The sequence below is a fragment of the Anser brachyrhynchus genome, assembly GCF_964034855.1.
Source record: "Anser brachyrhynchus genome assembly, chromosome: 9".
In the NCBI taxonomy this organism is placed as follows: Eukaryota; Metazoa; Chordata; class Aves; order Anseriformes; family Anatidae; genus Anser; species Anser brachyrhynchus.
In genome coordinates, this window is record NC_137703.1 from 8930587 (window position 1) to 8947682 (window position 17096).

Below are 17096 nucleotides of genomic sequence, written 5' to 3' on the forward strand. Positions count from 1 at the left end.
TTCGAAATAGAATGTAGTTAGTGTTGCCATTTTTATTTCAGCCTTGTGGATACCCCCCTCTGATTTCTGTATAATAAAGTTAATGGATGCTGTTTTACAGACACATGTTGCAGTCCCAGAAACAGCAGTGTTACAGTCTGTTGCCAACCTGGACAAACTTGTAGCTGTTATAGAATGTCAGCAGCCAGAAGCAGATCTATACAGGTACCACTTATTCTGGACACCTTGGAAAATATTTGTTAATGAAGTGTTTAATATTAGGAATTATATGGATTTTGCTGGGATTAAATAGCTTCAGACATCTGCTTATATTTCAGATTTTAATAATGAATGTAAGCATTTATACCTATGTATTTACTGTAAATCGCAAGTGACAAGCTAAATTTGAGTATTTCAATATGAAATCAGAACGTATAGCATAATGTTTACCTTTTATATTTTAATCATAATGCTTATGCTCCTTTCTGTTCTAACCAGTAAACTTCTGAAATTCTTAAACTTAAGTATCCAGTGAACAGTTTAAAGAAAGTAAGTTCTATATGATTCTGCCAGGAGATTTCTGTCCTAAAAAGCACTCTCATTCATACGGAATTTTGTGTACATATGTTGGTCACATTTATTTTGCTTATGCTCAAGAAAAGACTTGAACTCCACTCACCAGTCTTGTTGATAAAGACTGATTGTTTTGTATTTGAGAAATCTTAATGACATCTTTTTTTGTTAATTGAGAGGGTTTGGGGGGTTGGTTTTTTTTATTTTATTTTTATATTTTTGAGACTTTATGTAGATATTTCTGACATGTGGCCGTCTTTCACAGATTTGTTGGAAGAATAACTATAAGTCAACAAATTGAGGAAATAGTACGGTAAGTAAAATTTTATAAGATTAGAGTAATGTTAAGAACTGATGGTGGTAATTAAACTATGACCATCAGAAAAGAGTCACTGTTGAATAAACAAAAATACACATTTTGTATCACAATGTTATATGCTGTACTTTTATTTTCAGAGCATTTTTTACAGTTAGGTGAGCTGATGAGGTAAATGTGTTATTGTGGGGATAGATGTGAGGAGAAAAAAATCTGTGAAAGTTTAGACTTCTGCATTAGGATCCAGAACTTGTGTTATATTGTCTTTCCATCTAGGTTTTTACCTTTCTTTCTCTGGTATGAATCTCTTTTGAACCTGGTAGACAATTTCAGTTTGACAGAGAGATAGAAGAAGATAGGTAAAACAGCCAAACCTAAAATAGCACTTCTTGTACATTGTGAGCTTTGGCCTACTGGCTCTTCAAATAACTTGCAGCTCTCTCTGAACCAGCTATTTAGTACGTGTAGCTAACCACTAATTATGGGATATTGAACACAGTGGTGGGAAGATGTTGTGGTGACCAAAGAAGCTTTGAAAGGAAACTGAGAGCTCTGTGGAGATGTGTGGGTGATGTGTAGAAAAGGAGTAAGAAGATTGAAGACAGAGCAAAATGAGGGTGGTGTTGGAGTTACTGCAGTGGGGATTTACTGGGGACTTTGAACCTCTTTGTATATGATGTCATAAATTACACAGAATATGGAACAGCTCATTTTTAAATTCTGATATGTCTGTTTCTTTTTAGACCTCTTGGGCCTGAAAGTCTCTTACTTCGTGGAGCAAGATTAAAAAACACTAAAGAAATATTTGGTTTGTAAAAACTTAAATATTTAAAAAGTGTTCTCTTCTTCAAATGTGTTGATGAACTGAAGTTTAGTTCTACTTGCACAGAAGAAATTGTGATAATCTTGCTGACAGTGACCTGAGGGGATATGATTATAGATGAAAGTAATGCTATTATGCCAAAGAATCTCTAAGGATAGAAAGTTCCAGCTCTACTCTATGAAAATATTTGAAGTGGTTTGATAAAGAAGTAACGTAACTTTAATGGTTAAGTGACTGATGTTGCTGTTACACTGTTCAAGACTTTCTCCTGAGATTCACTATTCTGATTTCCATAAAATACATATTGAAAAGTCATAATAATGCACAGCATTTTAATAGGTGCTAAAATTATTTCAATAGTACTGTTTTACTATAGGAGAATACTGCAAATAATTACAAAATACCATCTCATTATTGTACTGAAATAAACACAAAAGTGATAGCACCTCTTGATTTTTAAATTGCATCTCTTAAACAAAGTGAAAAAATCCATGAATTGTATATATGCAGAAAATAATGTATAACTCCTTTTCCTCCTTCATTCCCAGGTGTTGCAGTGTATACAGGTATGGAGACAAAGATGGCATTAAATTACAAGAGTAAATCTCAGAAACGGTCAGCAGTAGAAAAGTATGTTTATTTTCTCATATCTTTCTTGCTTGTAGAAATGTTGCTTAGTCTTCCCTCATAAATTTTAGAATCCTGACGATCTCATTGTTGGTTTGTAGGCAAGGGAAGAGAGGGTAATTGCTTTGCCTTCATTAGAGAGCTATAAATATAAAATAATTTTTGTGGTATTGTATCCTTTATTGTTTCTTTCAGTAATGTATACAAGGTTGAAATATCTAAGGTTAAGAAGGTTTAAAGCAAGAAAAGTTAGTTTGGGAGCTTTGCTTTGTTTTTCTGAGATGCAGAGATCATTTAATTGTAGGTGAAATGCTGTCTTGAACTAAGTGCTGGAAGCACTTCTCACAGCAATTTTTCACAGCAGTTGCAGCCTCTGCTGTCTCTGCATCACTATTGTAAGACTTCATCATGTCTTTAAAGAGGATGGACTGAATTCTTAATCATATACAAGTCTTTGTCCTGAATACTAGTATCTGATACAACAGGAAGATAACTTTGTTTCATATATGTGCCTAGGCTACATCCTTTAAAATATGTTTTACAATGAACAAGTTGCAGGCTCAGTTTTTAAAAACTTTGCTTGTTGTAGATTTGTGGTAGATGTTACTGTAATAAAAAATTATATGTTGAACTCAACAAATTATTTTGAAAGGAAGTTTTGATATGTTGTCTTTCTTCTAGTTATTTAAAAAAAGAAAAAAAAAAGAAAATCTGAGTGCCTTCTGCTATTCTTTTACAAACATGAAATTCATTATATTTCTAAAGCCATATACAAACAGATCTATAGGGTGCACCAGAAAAATTGTCATCAAAACTAGGGGTGGAAAGGATTGTAACATTCCAGAATATAAACTTGTTTGAAAGGTCACCCTGGTGTAGCACGTTCTGGGTTAAATAATCGGATGGACAAAGAAGTGCTCTACTAACTGAGGAAAAAAGCTGCAGCCTTGGATTTCCACAGTGCTTGTTTTGTACTGCCTTCACAGCCTCACTAGATAGTCAGGGAAGAAGGGAATGGCTGGAAGAAGGATAAGTCAACCCCCAGAATTTTGGACAGCAGGTGTGACACAAATCAGCTGTGGGTGTATCCTTGCATCTTAATCTAGTCTTCCTGTTGGCTATATGTAGAGTGTGTATTAGTCAGATGTAGGATTTCTTTTCACTCCTTCTGCTTGTTTGTCATACAGAAACTTTGGATCCTTTTGAAACACTGGATAGTTTTTTTTTAATTAAAAAAAAAATCAATATGTTTATAGTGTGTCAATAAATGAAGCAAAATAAACTGAAATTTCATCTTTTTGGCCTTGTTCCAGGTCTATGAATTCCTTTTTGATTATTTATCTAATAATCCTCCTCTTTGAAGCCATTCTGAGTACTATTTTAAAGTATGCATGGCAAGCTGAAGAAAAGTGGGATGAGCCTTGGTATAATGGAAAAACAGAGCATGAAAGGAACAGCAGTAAGGTAATGTAGTTCTACCCAGTTTCATATCTGAGGAACTTTCAACTACTTAATACTGAATGAAGTATTTATTACGTCCCTGTTCTTAGACATAGGTGTAACTACCACATGATTCGCTTGTAAGTGTGTGTGGTATTGTCTCAATATTTTTGAAAGAGCATTCATTGTACGTAGCCTCGCCCTTGCATAGAAAAATTTTACCTCTGTTACTGGTGGACTACTTCTTTAATGAAAAATCCAAGCTTTTAAAAATTTTGTGTTTTGTTAGAACATGATTGCAGTTACTGTTCTTCTGGGTGCCTTTTGTTCATTCGTTAAATGAAAACAGGAGGAAGATGGCTGTTCCTGTGTATGTTCTGTTGCGGTGGTTTCACAGTTGAGTCATTTTGGATGTTCTGTGATGCTGAAATTGTTCAGACAATTTCGTAAGGCTCTAATTTTGCTCAGGCTCCTTCTTGCCTTCTCACTTTTATGTAGCAATTGAAGGGATATGTTGAAGTGTTCCTTAAATCTGCAGTTCTAAGAAGCATGATTGGTTTTTTTATTATTTTTTTAGTTTTGTTTTGTAATCAATTCTGTATTTTCCTGTACTGTGTTTAATTTATGATTTCTGTGTGAGTCTGCTTTCTTCCAAAGCAGTTCAGGAGCTGGCTGGAGCTAATTCTAAGAAGTAGAGGGTATTTTTAAAGCACAAAAGAGTTAGAAATCCAATTTCCACATGTGATGTGGTGTCAGATGTTTAATACTTCCTCTGTCTCCCAGGGAGTTGAGAAATGAATCTGTTCACTAGTTGCTTTATATGCTTAAAGGTCCAAATCCTAACCTAGAAGAGTTCTGTTCTGCTTCACAAGCAGAGTGAAACTTATGTTTAGTACATTATTGTTTGGAAAGGAAAAAAGAAGTAATTAGAGAATATTTTGGATTCCAGGACAGTTAAGAGTTTACTGGCATTCCTTTGTAACAGACAATTTTCTCAGAAGTGTGTAATGTAAACTTCGTAGTCTAACTGGAAAAATATCTTTGTCTCAATGCCATGTTTTATTTAAAATGGTTAGTTCAGATTTTCGATAGCTGTATTGATAACTTTTCAGTGCATTCTAAAATAATCTTACCTAAAAATATCACTACTGAAAAGCACTAAATGAATTCACAAACTTTCAGATTGTTTAGTCACTTTTCTTTTTAGTACCTCCATCCACTTAAAGGACTTTCAACTGTTGAGTAGTCAGTCAAGTAAATCTTTTTTGCTCTTAATTTAAGAAGCCTTTTCAGTTCAGAAGACATAATGGGATAAGCATTTATGCAATCTTTTCATCCCATTTGCCTTCAAGAGCATACAGAGCCATCTATCTTTCTGCAATTTCACTCTCCTTTTACCATGTCTTTTTTCTCTCTCTTGCTTATTGTATTCTTCCACAATCTTACATTTCTCAGTATGCTTGCTAACTTTAGTCATTATCACTTCTAAGTATATCTTGTCTTAAGTGAATTACTGTTCTCAGTAGTTATTTATCTTTTATGTTTTAGTTTTTAAGATCTCAAAAAACTCAGGAGGTTCTGTGACTTAAGAGAGCCCTTAATCATTGGTACTAACTCCTAATAAGTAATTATAGCTACACTTCATAATTAGAAGAACAGACATTATTTACCTTAGTAAACTGTTGACTACATTGTACTCACTATCTCCAAAATGTTCTCCTGCGCAATATTATTGTTAAAGTTAAAAGGATTTGTCCCTGTTTCTCTAGTCTATGTTTTCTGTTCCATTATTCAAGTGGTGATAGGAGTCTTTCAAATGTACAATTTAACTAGTTTGTTGTGCAAATGAGAAAGAGGGACCTTCAAGGAGACTGCAATGTTGCATTTAAAGTTTAAGTTTAAAGTTATCATACCTAAGAAAGAGAAAACTCTACTGTATTACACAGCTGTTTGCTTGAAGTATATATATTGAATGCAGGGATTTGGAGAGGCATAAAGGAAATCTGTGCCACCGAAATCCACTCAGTCTCTTCCCTGTCATGTAGTCTAGATCACCCACTTCACTCGGGAATGTCAGTAAACAGAAATCTACGTCACTCTGCTGTTGTAAACCAATAGTGAATAATTGCATATTTGTCTATGATAGTACAGAATGTCAGTTGTTTGGGTCTTGTCTTCACCATTTATGGTTTCTTAGAAAAGCCTGTGAACAGTGCCGTTTGATGGAACATGATAGTTGTTCAGTCCCAGCTCCTTCAAGAGAGCTGTTTGGGTTTAGAATCACCACTACAGTTAATGTTAATTGGCAGCCCTCTTGATGTTCAGTAGAAAGGACAAAAAATGATGAACTTGAGAACTGAAACTGCCTAAGGCAGTCTTGCACCAGTCTGAAGGGCAACCTGCTGGGGCAACCTCTAAATGTCTGCATTGTCAATGCATTTGTTGTATCTCTCATTTAAGCTCGGGAACTTGGTCTCGTCTGGCTCTGGTTATTTGTCATTTTTCATACACTTGAAACATACATAATCAACCATGTTTCACCTGATAACTGCAGTAATCTTTATATTTTCTTTTTTCTCTCATAGATTCTGAGATTTATTTCAGATTTCCTTGCTTTTCTGGTACTTTACAATTTTATTATACCTATTTCACTTTATGTGACTGTTGAGATGCAGAAGTTTCTTGGATCTTTTTTTATTGGCTGGGATCTTGACCTCTATCATGAAGAAACAAACCAGAGAGCACAAGTAAATACTTCAGACCTCAACGAGGAATTGGGACAGGTATATCTTCTTTTTAACTTCTATTTAATTTAACTTCCATTTTCTACTTCTCTTTTAATAATAAAATTCATTATTATAGACTTCTTATTAATAGTGCATTAATACCTGATTAATTTGAAAATAATATATCAGATTTTATGGCAGAAATTTAAATTCTTACATGATCAAACAACTGCAGCAAGTATATGCAACTGCACGTCTGTTTTTTTTTGTTTTTATTTTATAAAAGGTAGAGTATGTGTTTACAGACAAAACCGGTACGTTAACTGAAAATGAGATGCAGTTTCGGGAGTGCTCCATTAATGGCATAAAGTACCAGGAGGTCAATGGTAAACTAACTCCAGAGGGGTTTTCTGAAGATTCTCCAGATGGAAATATGCATAGTTTGGTAAGACTCCTCCCTGCCTCCTCTCCCAACTCTCCCCTCATTAGGCATCCTAGGTAGAAAGGATCTAGTACTAGCATTAAATGTAATAATCTTAAATTAAAATAAAAATCTGAATTTCAGAATGGTTTGAAGCTATTAAGTGTTACTAAACACCTCATATTTATTAAGTAGGTGGAGATGTGATTATTTGACAAAGAATACTTAACAGATTTTTAATTCTAAGCATCTTTTTTTCTGAAATACGTTCAAAACTGGGTTGATATCTAAATGTTACAAATAATCCTTTTTCCTTTCTTATAGATGAAAGAGGAAGAACTCTTCTTGAAAGCAGTTTGTCTTTGTCATACAGTACAGATCAATGCAGATCAAACAGATGGTGCTGATGGTCCCTGGCATGCCAATGGAATAGCATCCCCTTTGGAGTATTATGCTTCTTCACCAGATGAGAAAGCTTTAGTTGAAGCAGCAAGCCGGTGAGGATTAATGCCAAAGTTATGTACTGAAAAAATTGCCTACTAGGGCAAGCAGTTTTTTACTCAAAGCAAACTTAAAAATTTCTCAGAGAAGCTCTAAAGCCCAAGGGCTGTTACTGTTCATTTATTATGAAAACATACAAAAATAAAATGCATAAAAACCTAGGGATATTGTAATGTATGATTAGAAATGTTTATGGGAAATCCTTGAGAAATTAACGTGGACAGAGTATGTTGCTGTTAAAGTACTGTATAAAGAGAACACAAACGTGTATCTCCTTTTTTTTTTCCATTCAGCAACCAAGAGGCATTATATGTAAATTTCTACAGTGCAAAGTAAATGTCTATTTTCTTCTCCTTTTAGGGTTGGAGTAGTATTTACTGGAACTAGTGGGGACAGCATGGAAGTAAAAAGTCTTGGAAAACCAGAAAGGTAATCTTTAAAAAATAAATAAATAAATTTTTTAAATCCTTTTTTCTTTTAAAGAAAGTAACAACGGTAAAGATAAATGTAATGTTCTTGACTTAGTCCTCTCTCTTGATAAGAAAACCTTGGCTTTTCCCAACATACTGTCTTTAATGCTTTTCCCTTAATTGTCTTCAAGACAGGTTGCATCTTATTCCTTACGAATTGAAATTGAGATGCAAGAATTTTGTGTTACTCTACACAGTTACTCTGTGTAGTTCTATAACAGTCCGCATCTTTGCCCATTCCACAAAACTGGGACTCTACTACAGTTTAATAAATAAAGAAGTATTAGGTTGTTTATTCAACTCTAATAATGTGCTTTCAGCTCTAGAAATTCTCAGAATCAGCTGTGCTGGCAAGTCTAACGTGCATAATCCAATTGCATCTTTAAACTTTCCCCAATTTAGTAGAAATATTATTGATAATTGTATATCTGCGGTATGTCATAACATCTTTTATCTGTATGATCTGTGTCAGTAGCCAGTACTTCCGAGTTTACTTCCTAAATTTAATTTTCTAAACTAGTTTTAATGTAACAAAAAAATTAGGCCAGTTATCAGGGAAAATGCACTCTTTTGACTGTGTAGTTTGTTTGAGTGTTAGAAAGACAATGTGATTTTCAAAGTTATATTTGGAGTAATGATAAAAGTATAAAGAAATACGTAGGAGATGATTGTACTCTCCAGATGCAAAGCCTAGTATTCAGGAAACAAAATTCCTATTGGTAGAACCTTTTATCTTTCTGGAATATAATTATATATACGAAGTAATGAAAACCAATCAATTGCAGAAATGCAGATAACAGTGATTGTTGCTCAACTGTGAGTATTATTTGTAAAGTTCCTATATAAAATGACGCTCTGGGAAAAGCTCCATGGATAATGTCTATTTACGGTTGTAGGTAATAAGTAATTGTATGTAAAAATGGATTTCTATAAATGTTTTCTTTCCTATCTCTCTCCCATTAAAACAAAGGTATAAGTTGCTTCATGTCTTGGAGTTTGATCCAAATCGCAGACGAATGAGTGTCATTGTAGAGAGTCCCTCAGGTAAGTGATCGGAAGTTAACACAAGCTGCAATCAAGAACTTCTTAAATAGTATGTGTTCTTAATTTCTACTCTATTTTACTTTTTAGGAGAAAAGCTTCTATTCACAAAGGGAGCAGAATCTTCTATTCTTCCTCGTAGTAAGAGTGGAGAAATAGACAAAACAAGGGTACACGTGGATGAATTCGCTTTGGTAAGTGTAGACATGCCACCCAGCTGATTGGAAGAAAATTCTTCTGGTACAGATTCTGTGACTTGAATAAATTGCAAGTGACATGTTGTTAGACCAGAATCTAGTCTGCTCTGAATGTAGTCTTTTATTTTTTCACAGAAAGGACTAAGAACTCTGTGTGTAGCCTATAGAAGATTCACACCGGAAGAATACCAGGAAATTGGAAAACGCCTTCATGAGGCCAGGACTGCTTTACAACAACGGGAAGAAAGATTAGCAGATGTGTTCAACTTCATAGAAAGGGATCTGGAATTACTTGGAGCTACAGGAGTAGAAGACAAGTATGCAATGGAGTTTCTGCTAACTACATTCAAAAACATAGCAAACTTAGGATTTGTAACTGCGTTATGATGTGTGCTGCGAAAAATTGTCCTGCCAATGCCAGAAGTTCTGTGCTACATTTGTTTAGTGTGTTTACCACTCTTTTTGGATTGAGGAACGCTGAAAACATGTTGTACAAACTGATTTTGTCATTATAAGAATTAAAAAATGAACTTCATTAGGAGACATTTAATGTATATGAAATAAAGTTAGAATAATTTGAGTAAATGTTAAGCATAGTACCTAATTCCTTGGGAAAACTTTGATGTGTAGTTACTTTACAAAGTATACACTGTGCAAGCAGAATGTCTTGTAATTCAGAGGGTGTATTGTATGTTGGGATATACAGATGGAGAACTTAGTTTTTCATGCACTACGTTAGATAGTAATTGTTACAGACTGTTCTAAACCTTCTCAAATGCAGTAACAGTGCTAAATTTAAATTAAGATATGCTTATTACAATTTTAACACTTAGAAATATTGAAATTCAGGTTCTGTTTTGTGAAGGCCTTCATTATATTGCTTGTAAGAGAACGTCATCTACTAGACTATAGTTTTCTGATGATACATATTTTCAAAATGTGGTCTTAAATCATCATGACATTAATGTTATAGTGTGAGTTCTTTTTTATAAAGTGTTCGATTGGTTATTTAAGGTTTTCTTGTTTCTAGACTGCAGGAGAAAGTCCAAGAAACTATAGAAGCACTCAGATTGGCTGGTATCAAAGTGTGGGTTCTCACTGGAGATAAGCACGAAACAGCTGTTAGTGTCAGTTTATCATGTGGACACTTTCATAGAACCATGAACATCCTTGAACTTGTGCAGCACAAATCAGACAGTACATGCGCAGAGCAACTGAGGCAGCTAGCCAGGAGGTAAAATACCTGAGATGTCATTATCTCCGTGATGGTCTTAACTTCGTTTTCTTTGATTTTCAAATTTTATGGCAATCACTTTCTGCCTAACACATGAAGATGCTATTTTTTTCTTACTGCTTTTTTTTTCCCTTTTATAATAGACTTAAAGAAGCAGTCTGTCTAAAAGGTTAACATACGTTTATTGTATGGGCAATTGCATAGTTTTTAACAAAATTTAACCAATTGAAAATCAATGCTTTTGTCCCTGAATAGAATAAAGGAAGACCATGTTATCCAGCATGGACTGGTTGTGGATGGGACCAGCCTCTCTCTTGCACTCAGGGAACATGAAAAACTGTTCATGGAAGTTTGTAAAAACTGTTCTGCAGTGTTGTGCTGTCGCATGGCACCCCTTCAGAAAGCAAAGGTAAGGTTATAGTCAACTTTGTCCTGTAAGTACTTTTATAATGTTATCTTAGAGGCAAGGATTTCTGGAGATGGTTTGTTTCTGGTTGCCTTTTGTGTGACTTTTGAATACTTCTTCAATTCAGTTGGAGTAGTTAGCTCAAGAGTTTTGACATGTAGTTGTGAAAATTTGCAAATGGATGGAGAAGAGAGTCAAACTGTCATGATGGAGTGGAATGAGAAAGCTACTTCTTTACAGAACACTCAAGAGGCTGATTAAAAAATCAGCTTTCTACATAACCTGTACAGTTTTGCATTGCCTGTTCCATTGCAAACTACAGGCTAAATGAAAGATTCATGAGGCTGTACAGAAAAAATACACTGCTCTATAGATTAAAAATAAAAAATGAACCAAGTTTGAGGAGGAAGTAGAAGGGAAGGGAAGTTGAGGCCTAGTCTTCAGGAGAAGTTTGCCTTAATGCTCTCTTCTTCTAAGACCATTTTTATTTCACACATAATTAATTTTACTCAAATACAGATCAGACAAAATTCAAACTCAGTTTTTGTGATTTTTCTTTCATTCCAGAAAGCAAAGCTCTAAATAGATACAATATTCCTTCTTTCCTTTTGAAATGTTCTCTCTTCACATTATGTTTCTCTTCCTTCTTTTGTGACTAATATACAGTCGTACCTCAATTGTGGTATTTTTAAATATGTTATACTTTTAGCCTAACTGAATGTTTTAGAGGATTTTTCTGTGTATTTCCAGTAATACTAAACCTCTGAAAGGCCAGCATTGCACAATTTGTTTTTTCACCTTCCAGAAAAATAAAGAAAAAAGGCAGCTTTTTACCTTAAAGCACTAGGAAACCCTTGTGTGAGATGCTAGATGTGCAAAAAAGAGCAGGTTCTTTTACTGTAGAAAGACTGTCTGAATCTAAAAGATTCTGCCTTTTTTTTTCCAGGTAGTGCGACTGTTAAAAACATCTCCAGAAAAACCTATAACATTAGCGATTGGTGATGGTGCTAATGATGTGAGCATGATACAAGAAGCACATGTTGGCATAGGTAAATTACTTCTGTCAGAAGAGATAAAGGCAAATAAGATGAAAATTCTAGTAGACAATTTGATGATGAAGTGTGTTTATAAACAGATAAAATTCTAATGCTTCTACCCCTGTGAATAATCAGGCATTAATCTGAGTCATCTGTTGTAGCAGAGATTTGGTGAAATTTGAAATGCAAGGCTGTTTGTTCTTCAGTCTTAGATTTATTGTGTAGTCTACCGATAATCAGAAGTCATGCTTAAATGTTGTCTTAAGAACAGCAGAGATTCTCTTAGCCAGAATCTCAGAAGTACTCTGCTTCAGATGTTGGAAGTGGATATATCTTATTCAGGTCATTGTCAGTTCCTAAGTTCCTGTGTAAACTTTGCATTCAAGTCTTTCTTTGTTCAATGCTTCCAATGTTTGCACCATGTCTGTATCATTGTAGAATTGCTATTTGTGTCTAGGTTGCCTTTGTGTTAAAGGCTTTCATTACGTTTCTCGAGAGGCTGTTACTGATTCTCAGTCAACTTCTCTGTTTATTTGCTTTCTGTTATCTAGTCTGGACCTTCTTTAAACTTTTCTGCTGAGTTGTATAACTCAATACAAAATTTTATTTTATTTTCAATATATATAACTGAATTAATACCTGTCACCAAAAAAAAATTGTTCTGGTGTTTCCTTTAACAAATACCATCCAACAAAGTTATTAATGCTGAAGGTTCTTAAATAAGAGCTTGGTACAACAGACTGTTCAGTCTGTTGCTGTTTTGATTAAAAATGTACAAGTAATATTTAGTTGCGGCAGTGATTTTTAAGACTGTGGGTATAGCCTGTCTGAGGAGGTTACAGGCCAACAGCAGATGATACTTTATTATATGGCTAATTTGTCACCTAAGTGAAGCTTATTTTAATAAAATTATCCAAGTTTCTATTCTAATTCATAGCGTGTTAGATATTACATCTACTTTGGTCAGAGCTATCATATCTTTGCTGTGGAGGGTGACAGGGAACCTTTAGAATACTTTTTTCAAAAATGATCAGTGCATTTGAGTGTCTGATTTCCAGGAATCCGGAGACTTTTTTTTTTCCTGTAAGAGAGCATTTTGCGTTCTCTGTATATACTTACCCTAATCTTAATAATAGATTTTAAATCAATTTGATTTGTGATTCAGCTGTGAGAAGTGAAATGCTCTGTCCATTATATTAAGTAAATTGCTTAGGTAAGAACAGCACGTCTTTCACTCAGCTGTTAAATATCTATCATGTGTTATTTCCAGAAAGTACTGTAAGAAAAACCTCTCTAAAATAAAACATATTATGTAAATAGATAATTAATAATAGCTTTATAAAGGTTTGCTTCTTTTTATTGCAAAGTTTGAGAAGTTTCTTGGTTTTGTTTGTATGTTATTATTTGTCTAATTTTTTTCTGAAGTATAGTTGATGGATTTTTTTTCTAATCGGATCATCATTAAACAAGCATTTCCCCAAGGTTATGTCAAGAATAATGCCTTAGTTTGACATTTTTTCAAATCTATAATTATGTTGAAGTGTAGAATAACAGAACTATGGCTTTAGATGTAGGTTAGATATATGCAAATGTATGTTGTTTTTTTTTTTTAAATAACAATTAATTTTGATCTTGTTTAACCTGTCTTTTGTTTTTGTTTCCCAAATATTACAGGAATCATGGGCAAGGAAGGAAGACAAGCTGTAAGAAATAGTGACTATGCAATAGCACGGTTTAAATTCCTCTCCAAGTTGCTTTTTGTTCACGGACACTTTTACTATATTAGAATAGCAACCCTTGTACAGTACTTTTTTTATAAGGTAAGTGTTCAAAGTGTGTGACAGTGAAGTTCATAGAACAACATGTATCTGTTTCCCAGCAAGAAATTTGTTTTAGGTTTAACGTTTTTGTTGGGAACAGATGAAATTACCCCATTCAAACGTGTTTTCTGTTGTTGATGTTTCTACAGCGAAATGCAGGTTTTTAACTGTGAAATTCCTTAGTATTTCCACTAGAAGTAGGTTTTAAATTTCATGTTAAAGTACAACCTTTACGTTTACTGATTTTTAAAATGAACTAAATCCATTAATTTTCAAAGGAAAAAAGAAAGCAGGAAATAGATGAGGGAGGGAAGGGCCTGCAGAGAAAGCATGTGGGGAGACAACATGGTCTTTGCCTGCAGGCTCACCTTAAGAAAATTTAACAGTCCCAGCCTTGACTTAAAAAATCTTGAGGTGAAACAGTCCAAGGAAAGTATGCACCAGCAACCAAGTTATCTCTGGATGCCTCTTATAGACGTGGGTTTTATAGACTTGGAGCAGCAGGGAACATAAGCAAAATGTTGGAGGGAAGAGTTGCTGCTTGGAAGCCTGGGAGCTCAGTCCTGGGCTAGAGTGCTTAAAACTCAAGGCTAATAGCTTTTTTTTTGTCTGTGTGTGTGTGTGTGCTGATCATCAGACGTAAGTAAAAAACAAAACAAAAACCCCACTTCACTATCAGACTAGCTATTATAGCTATTAAGAAAAATTTCTTTGCCATGAGGGTGGTCGAACATTGAAACAGGCTCCCTAGTGAGGTGGTGAACACCCCAGGCCTGTCAGTGTTCAAGAGACATTTGGGTAATGCTCTTAATAATGTGCTTTAACTTTTGGTTAGCCCTGAAGTGGTCAGGCCGTTGGACTTGATGATCTTTGTAGGTCCCTTCCAAATGACCTATTCTATTCTAATTTAAATTTATGTGGAATTCTAGGGTTGGCCACCAAGCCACATTTTGTCTTCTAAACACCTATTTTTACTAGCTTGCAGGAGTTAGCAATTTCTTTTTGGGACTGCAAGGCATATACTGAAAGATTAATTGTTTCATTCACTTCTTGTTTTTCAGAATGTGTGCTTTATTACACCACAATTTTTATATCAGTTCTTCTGTTTGTTTTCACAACAAGTAAGTATAGGAGGCCTTATAGCTTGTTCAATGTGTGAGAATCTCGGGTAAATAACAAAAAAAAAATGGGAGAACTATGAAATATTCTTTCCTCATCAAAAGCAAGTGTATTTAGTGATTTTTTGTCAACTTAGTACTGCTGATGAATGAATCTCTTATTGTTAGGAATTCATATGAATGAAAAGAAAGTTGCACATGTAAGATTTTTTTACTGAGCTCTCTGTAAGAGCTTTTTTTTCAGTTTGGATGCAAAAATGCTGTCAAAATGGTGTATCATTCATTAAATGGCTGTTGTTTCTTTTCCTCCAGAGAAATTATAAATCATTAGTGAAGTTCAGGATATTTTGGCCTGTATCTTTCAAGTTTGCTTGACTAACTGCTGGGCTTCTGTTTCCCATACTTTAATCATATATGTGATTATATATAATCATATTTTTGATTGAATATAACTTTTTTTATTCACCTGTTTTCTGTAGGAGCAGAAAAGAGTTCTTTGCTTCAACGTAAACTTAAATTTGGTGCTGTTGACTCTAAAAATCACATATATACGATAATGCAACTCTCTTGTAGCAGTTTTGCATACTTTGAGAGTACTTTAAGAGGTTTCTAAGTTTTAAAGTTCTTCTGTATGGTTTTCTTCTGATACTGGCAAATTAATTGTTTCACGTAAAGGTAGGCTACGCAGGAGCACCACAGATGTAAAATTCAACAAATATCTAGATTCATTTTTTGCTGTTTCACAGCTTGATGTTACTAGATCGTGATGTAAATATAGCTTTTTTCTACTTGGTAAATTTATGTGATTAAATTGTTTGTTTCTGCTGTTGATTTTAATAAATATGAACAACTCTTTTCTTGATATTTCTCAAAATAATTTTTATTTCCATTTTCAGACACTCTATGACAGTGTATACCTGACCTTGTACAATATTTGTTTCACTTCCTTGCCTGTCCTCATCTACAGTCTTTTTGAACAGCATGTGCATCCGCATGTATTACAGAGTAAACCTGTGCTCTATCGGTATGTATATCCTACATACATCACAACAGCAGCATACCATTTAGAACAGTGATATCTGTAGAAGTCTGAACTTGCTACTACGCATTCCTTTTATCTGTAATTTATGCAATTTTCAATAATTATCCTCAAGAGAGGAAGTACTACAGCTACAGTTTTCATCCCAAAAGTTAATCAAAATTAGTATTTTAAAGAGAAGTATCTTTTTATGTTACTCATTGTTGTGGTTTAACCCGGCTGGCAGCTAAACACCACACAGCCGTTCGCTCACCCTCCCCCCTCCCTCTCTGGGATGGGGGAGAGAAACGGGAAAGTGAAGCCGGTGAGTTGAGATAAAGACAGTTTATTAAGACAGGAATATAATAATAACAATAATAATAATAGTGATAATGATAATGGTATTAATAATAATAATGTGTAAGAAACAAGTGATGCACAATGCAATTGCTCACCACCCGCTGACCAATGCCCAGCCTATCCCCGAGCAGCCGGCCCCCCACCCTGGCCAGCCACCCCTATATATTGTTTAGCATGACGTCAAATGGTATGGAATACCCCTTTGGCCAGTTTGGGTCAGCTGTCCTGGGTCTGTCCTCTCCCAGCTCCTGCTGCACCCCTAGCCTGCTCGCTGGCAGGACAGAGCGAGAAGCCGAAAAGTTCTTGGCCTGGTGTAAACACTGCTCTGCAACAATTAAAACATCAGCATGTTATCAGCGCTCTTCTCATCCTAATCCAAAACATAGCACCCTACCAGCTACTATGAGGAAAAATTAACTCTGTCCTAACTGGAACCAGGACACTCATGTTAAAGCTGGAAGAGTTGAATACTTGGTCAACTTATATGATTGGCAGCCTTCTGCATTGCATGGAGAAGGTGAAAAACACTCAAACACGAAAAATTAAAAACTAAGATACAGTAGTTAAGGAATCACTGCAAAAAATGCTTTTCTAAGAGGGGAGTTGTTTTCCTGTGGAATTAGATATCCTCCCAGTGGTAGAATGTTGCACTGCATACCGCTTATTTGAGAAAAAAGTAAGTATTTTTGTGAAAAAGAGATGTCTCTTAGATGTGCCTCTTTTCATGAAGGTCTTCTAGACAGGATAATGGGCAAGTATCAGATCTGGCTATTTCTTCTCTTGCAATTCCACATGTAAGGAGAAGAATTCTAGTTTGTGCTAGTTTGAATTTGACCCATAAGACAAAATGTACATTGATGATCCCTGCATATGCAGAGTCATCTCAGAATTCTTTTTGCTCATAATTTACATAATTTTTTTTCATATGTTGGCATTCATTAAGCATATCTTGGTGCAGTTGAAAGTTACATTTATTCAAAGCAGTAGCA

General features: G+C 34.7%; 1 protein-coding gene across 16 annotated transcripts in view; it reads left to right on the forward strand.

The window, feature by feature from the left end:
* The window catches only part of ATP11B (ATPase phospholipid transporting 11B (putative)), a 62059-nt gene that overhangs the window by 21824 nt on the left and 23139 nt on the right, over window positions 1-17096 (forward strand). For all 16 annotated transcript variants that reach the window (XM_080604584.1, XM_080604586.1, XM_080604572.1 and 13 more), the window contains exons 7-24: window positions 101-204; window positions 818-865; window positions 1612-1676; window positions 2240-2321; window positions 3632-3782; window positions 6344-6541; window positions 6771-6929; window positions 7230-7402; window positions 7767-7835; window positions 8847-8920; window positions 9008-9111; window positions 9250-9431; window positions 10145-10348; window positions 10604-10757; window positions 11701-11803; window positions 13466-13611; window positions 14673-14732; window positions 15626-15753. In XM_080604584.1, coding sequence (XP_080460710.1) covers window positions 101-204; window positions 818-865; window positions 1612-1676; window positions 2240-2321; window positions 3632-3782; window positions 6344-6541; window positions 6771-6929; window positions 7230-7402; window positions 7767-7835; window positions 8847-8920; window positions 9008-9111; window positions 9250-9431; window positions 10145-10348; window positions 10604-10757; window positions 11701-11803; window positions 13466-13611; window positions 14673-14732; window positions 15626-15753 — 2204 coding nt within the window. The remainder of the gene's footprint in view (window positions 1-100; window positions 205-817; window positions 866-1611; window positions 1677-2239; window positions 2322-3631; window positions 3783-6343; window positions 6542-6770; window positions 6930-7229; window positions 7403-7766; window positions 7836-8846; window positions 8921-9007; window positions 9112-9249; window positions 9432-10144; window positions 10349-10603; window positions 10758-11700; window positions 11804-13465; window positions 13612-14672; window positions 14733-15625; window positions 15754-17096) is intronic.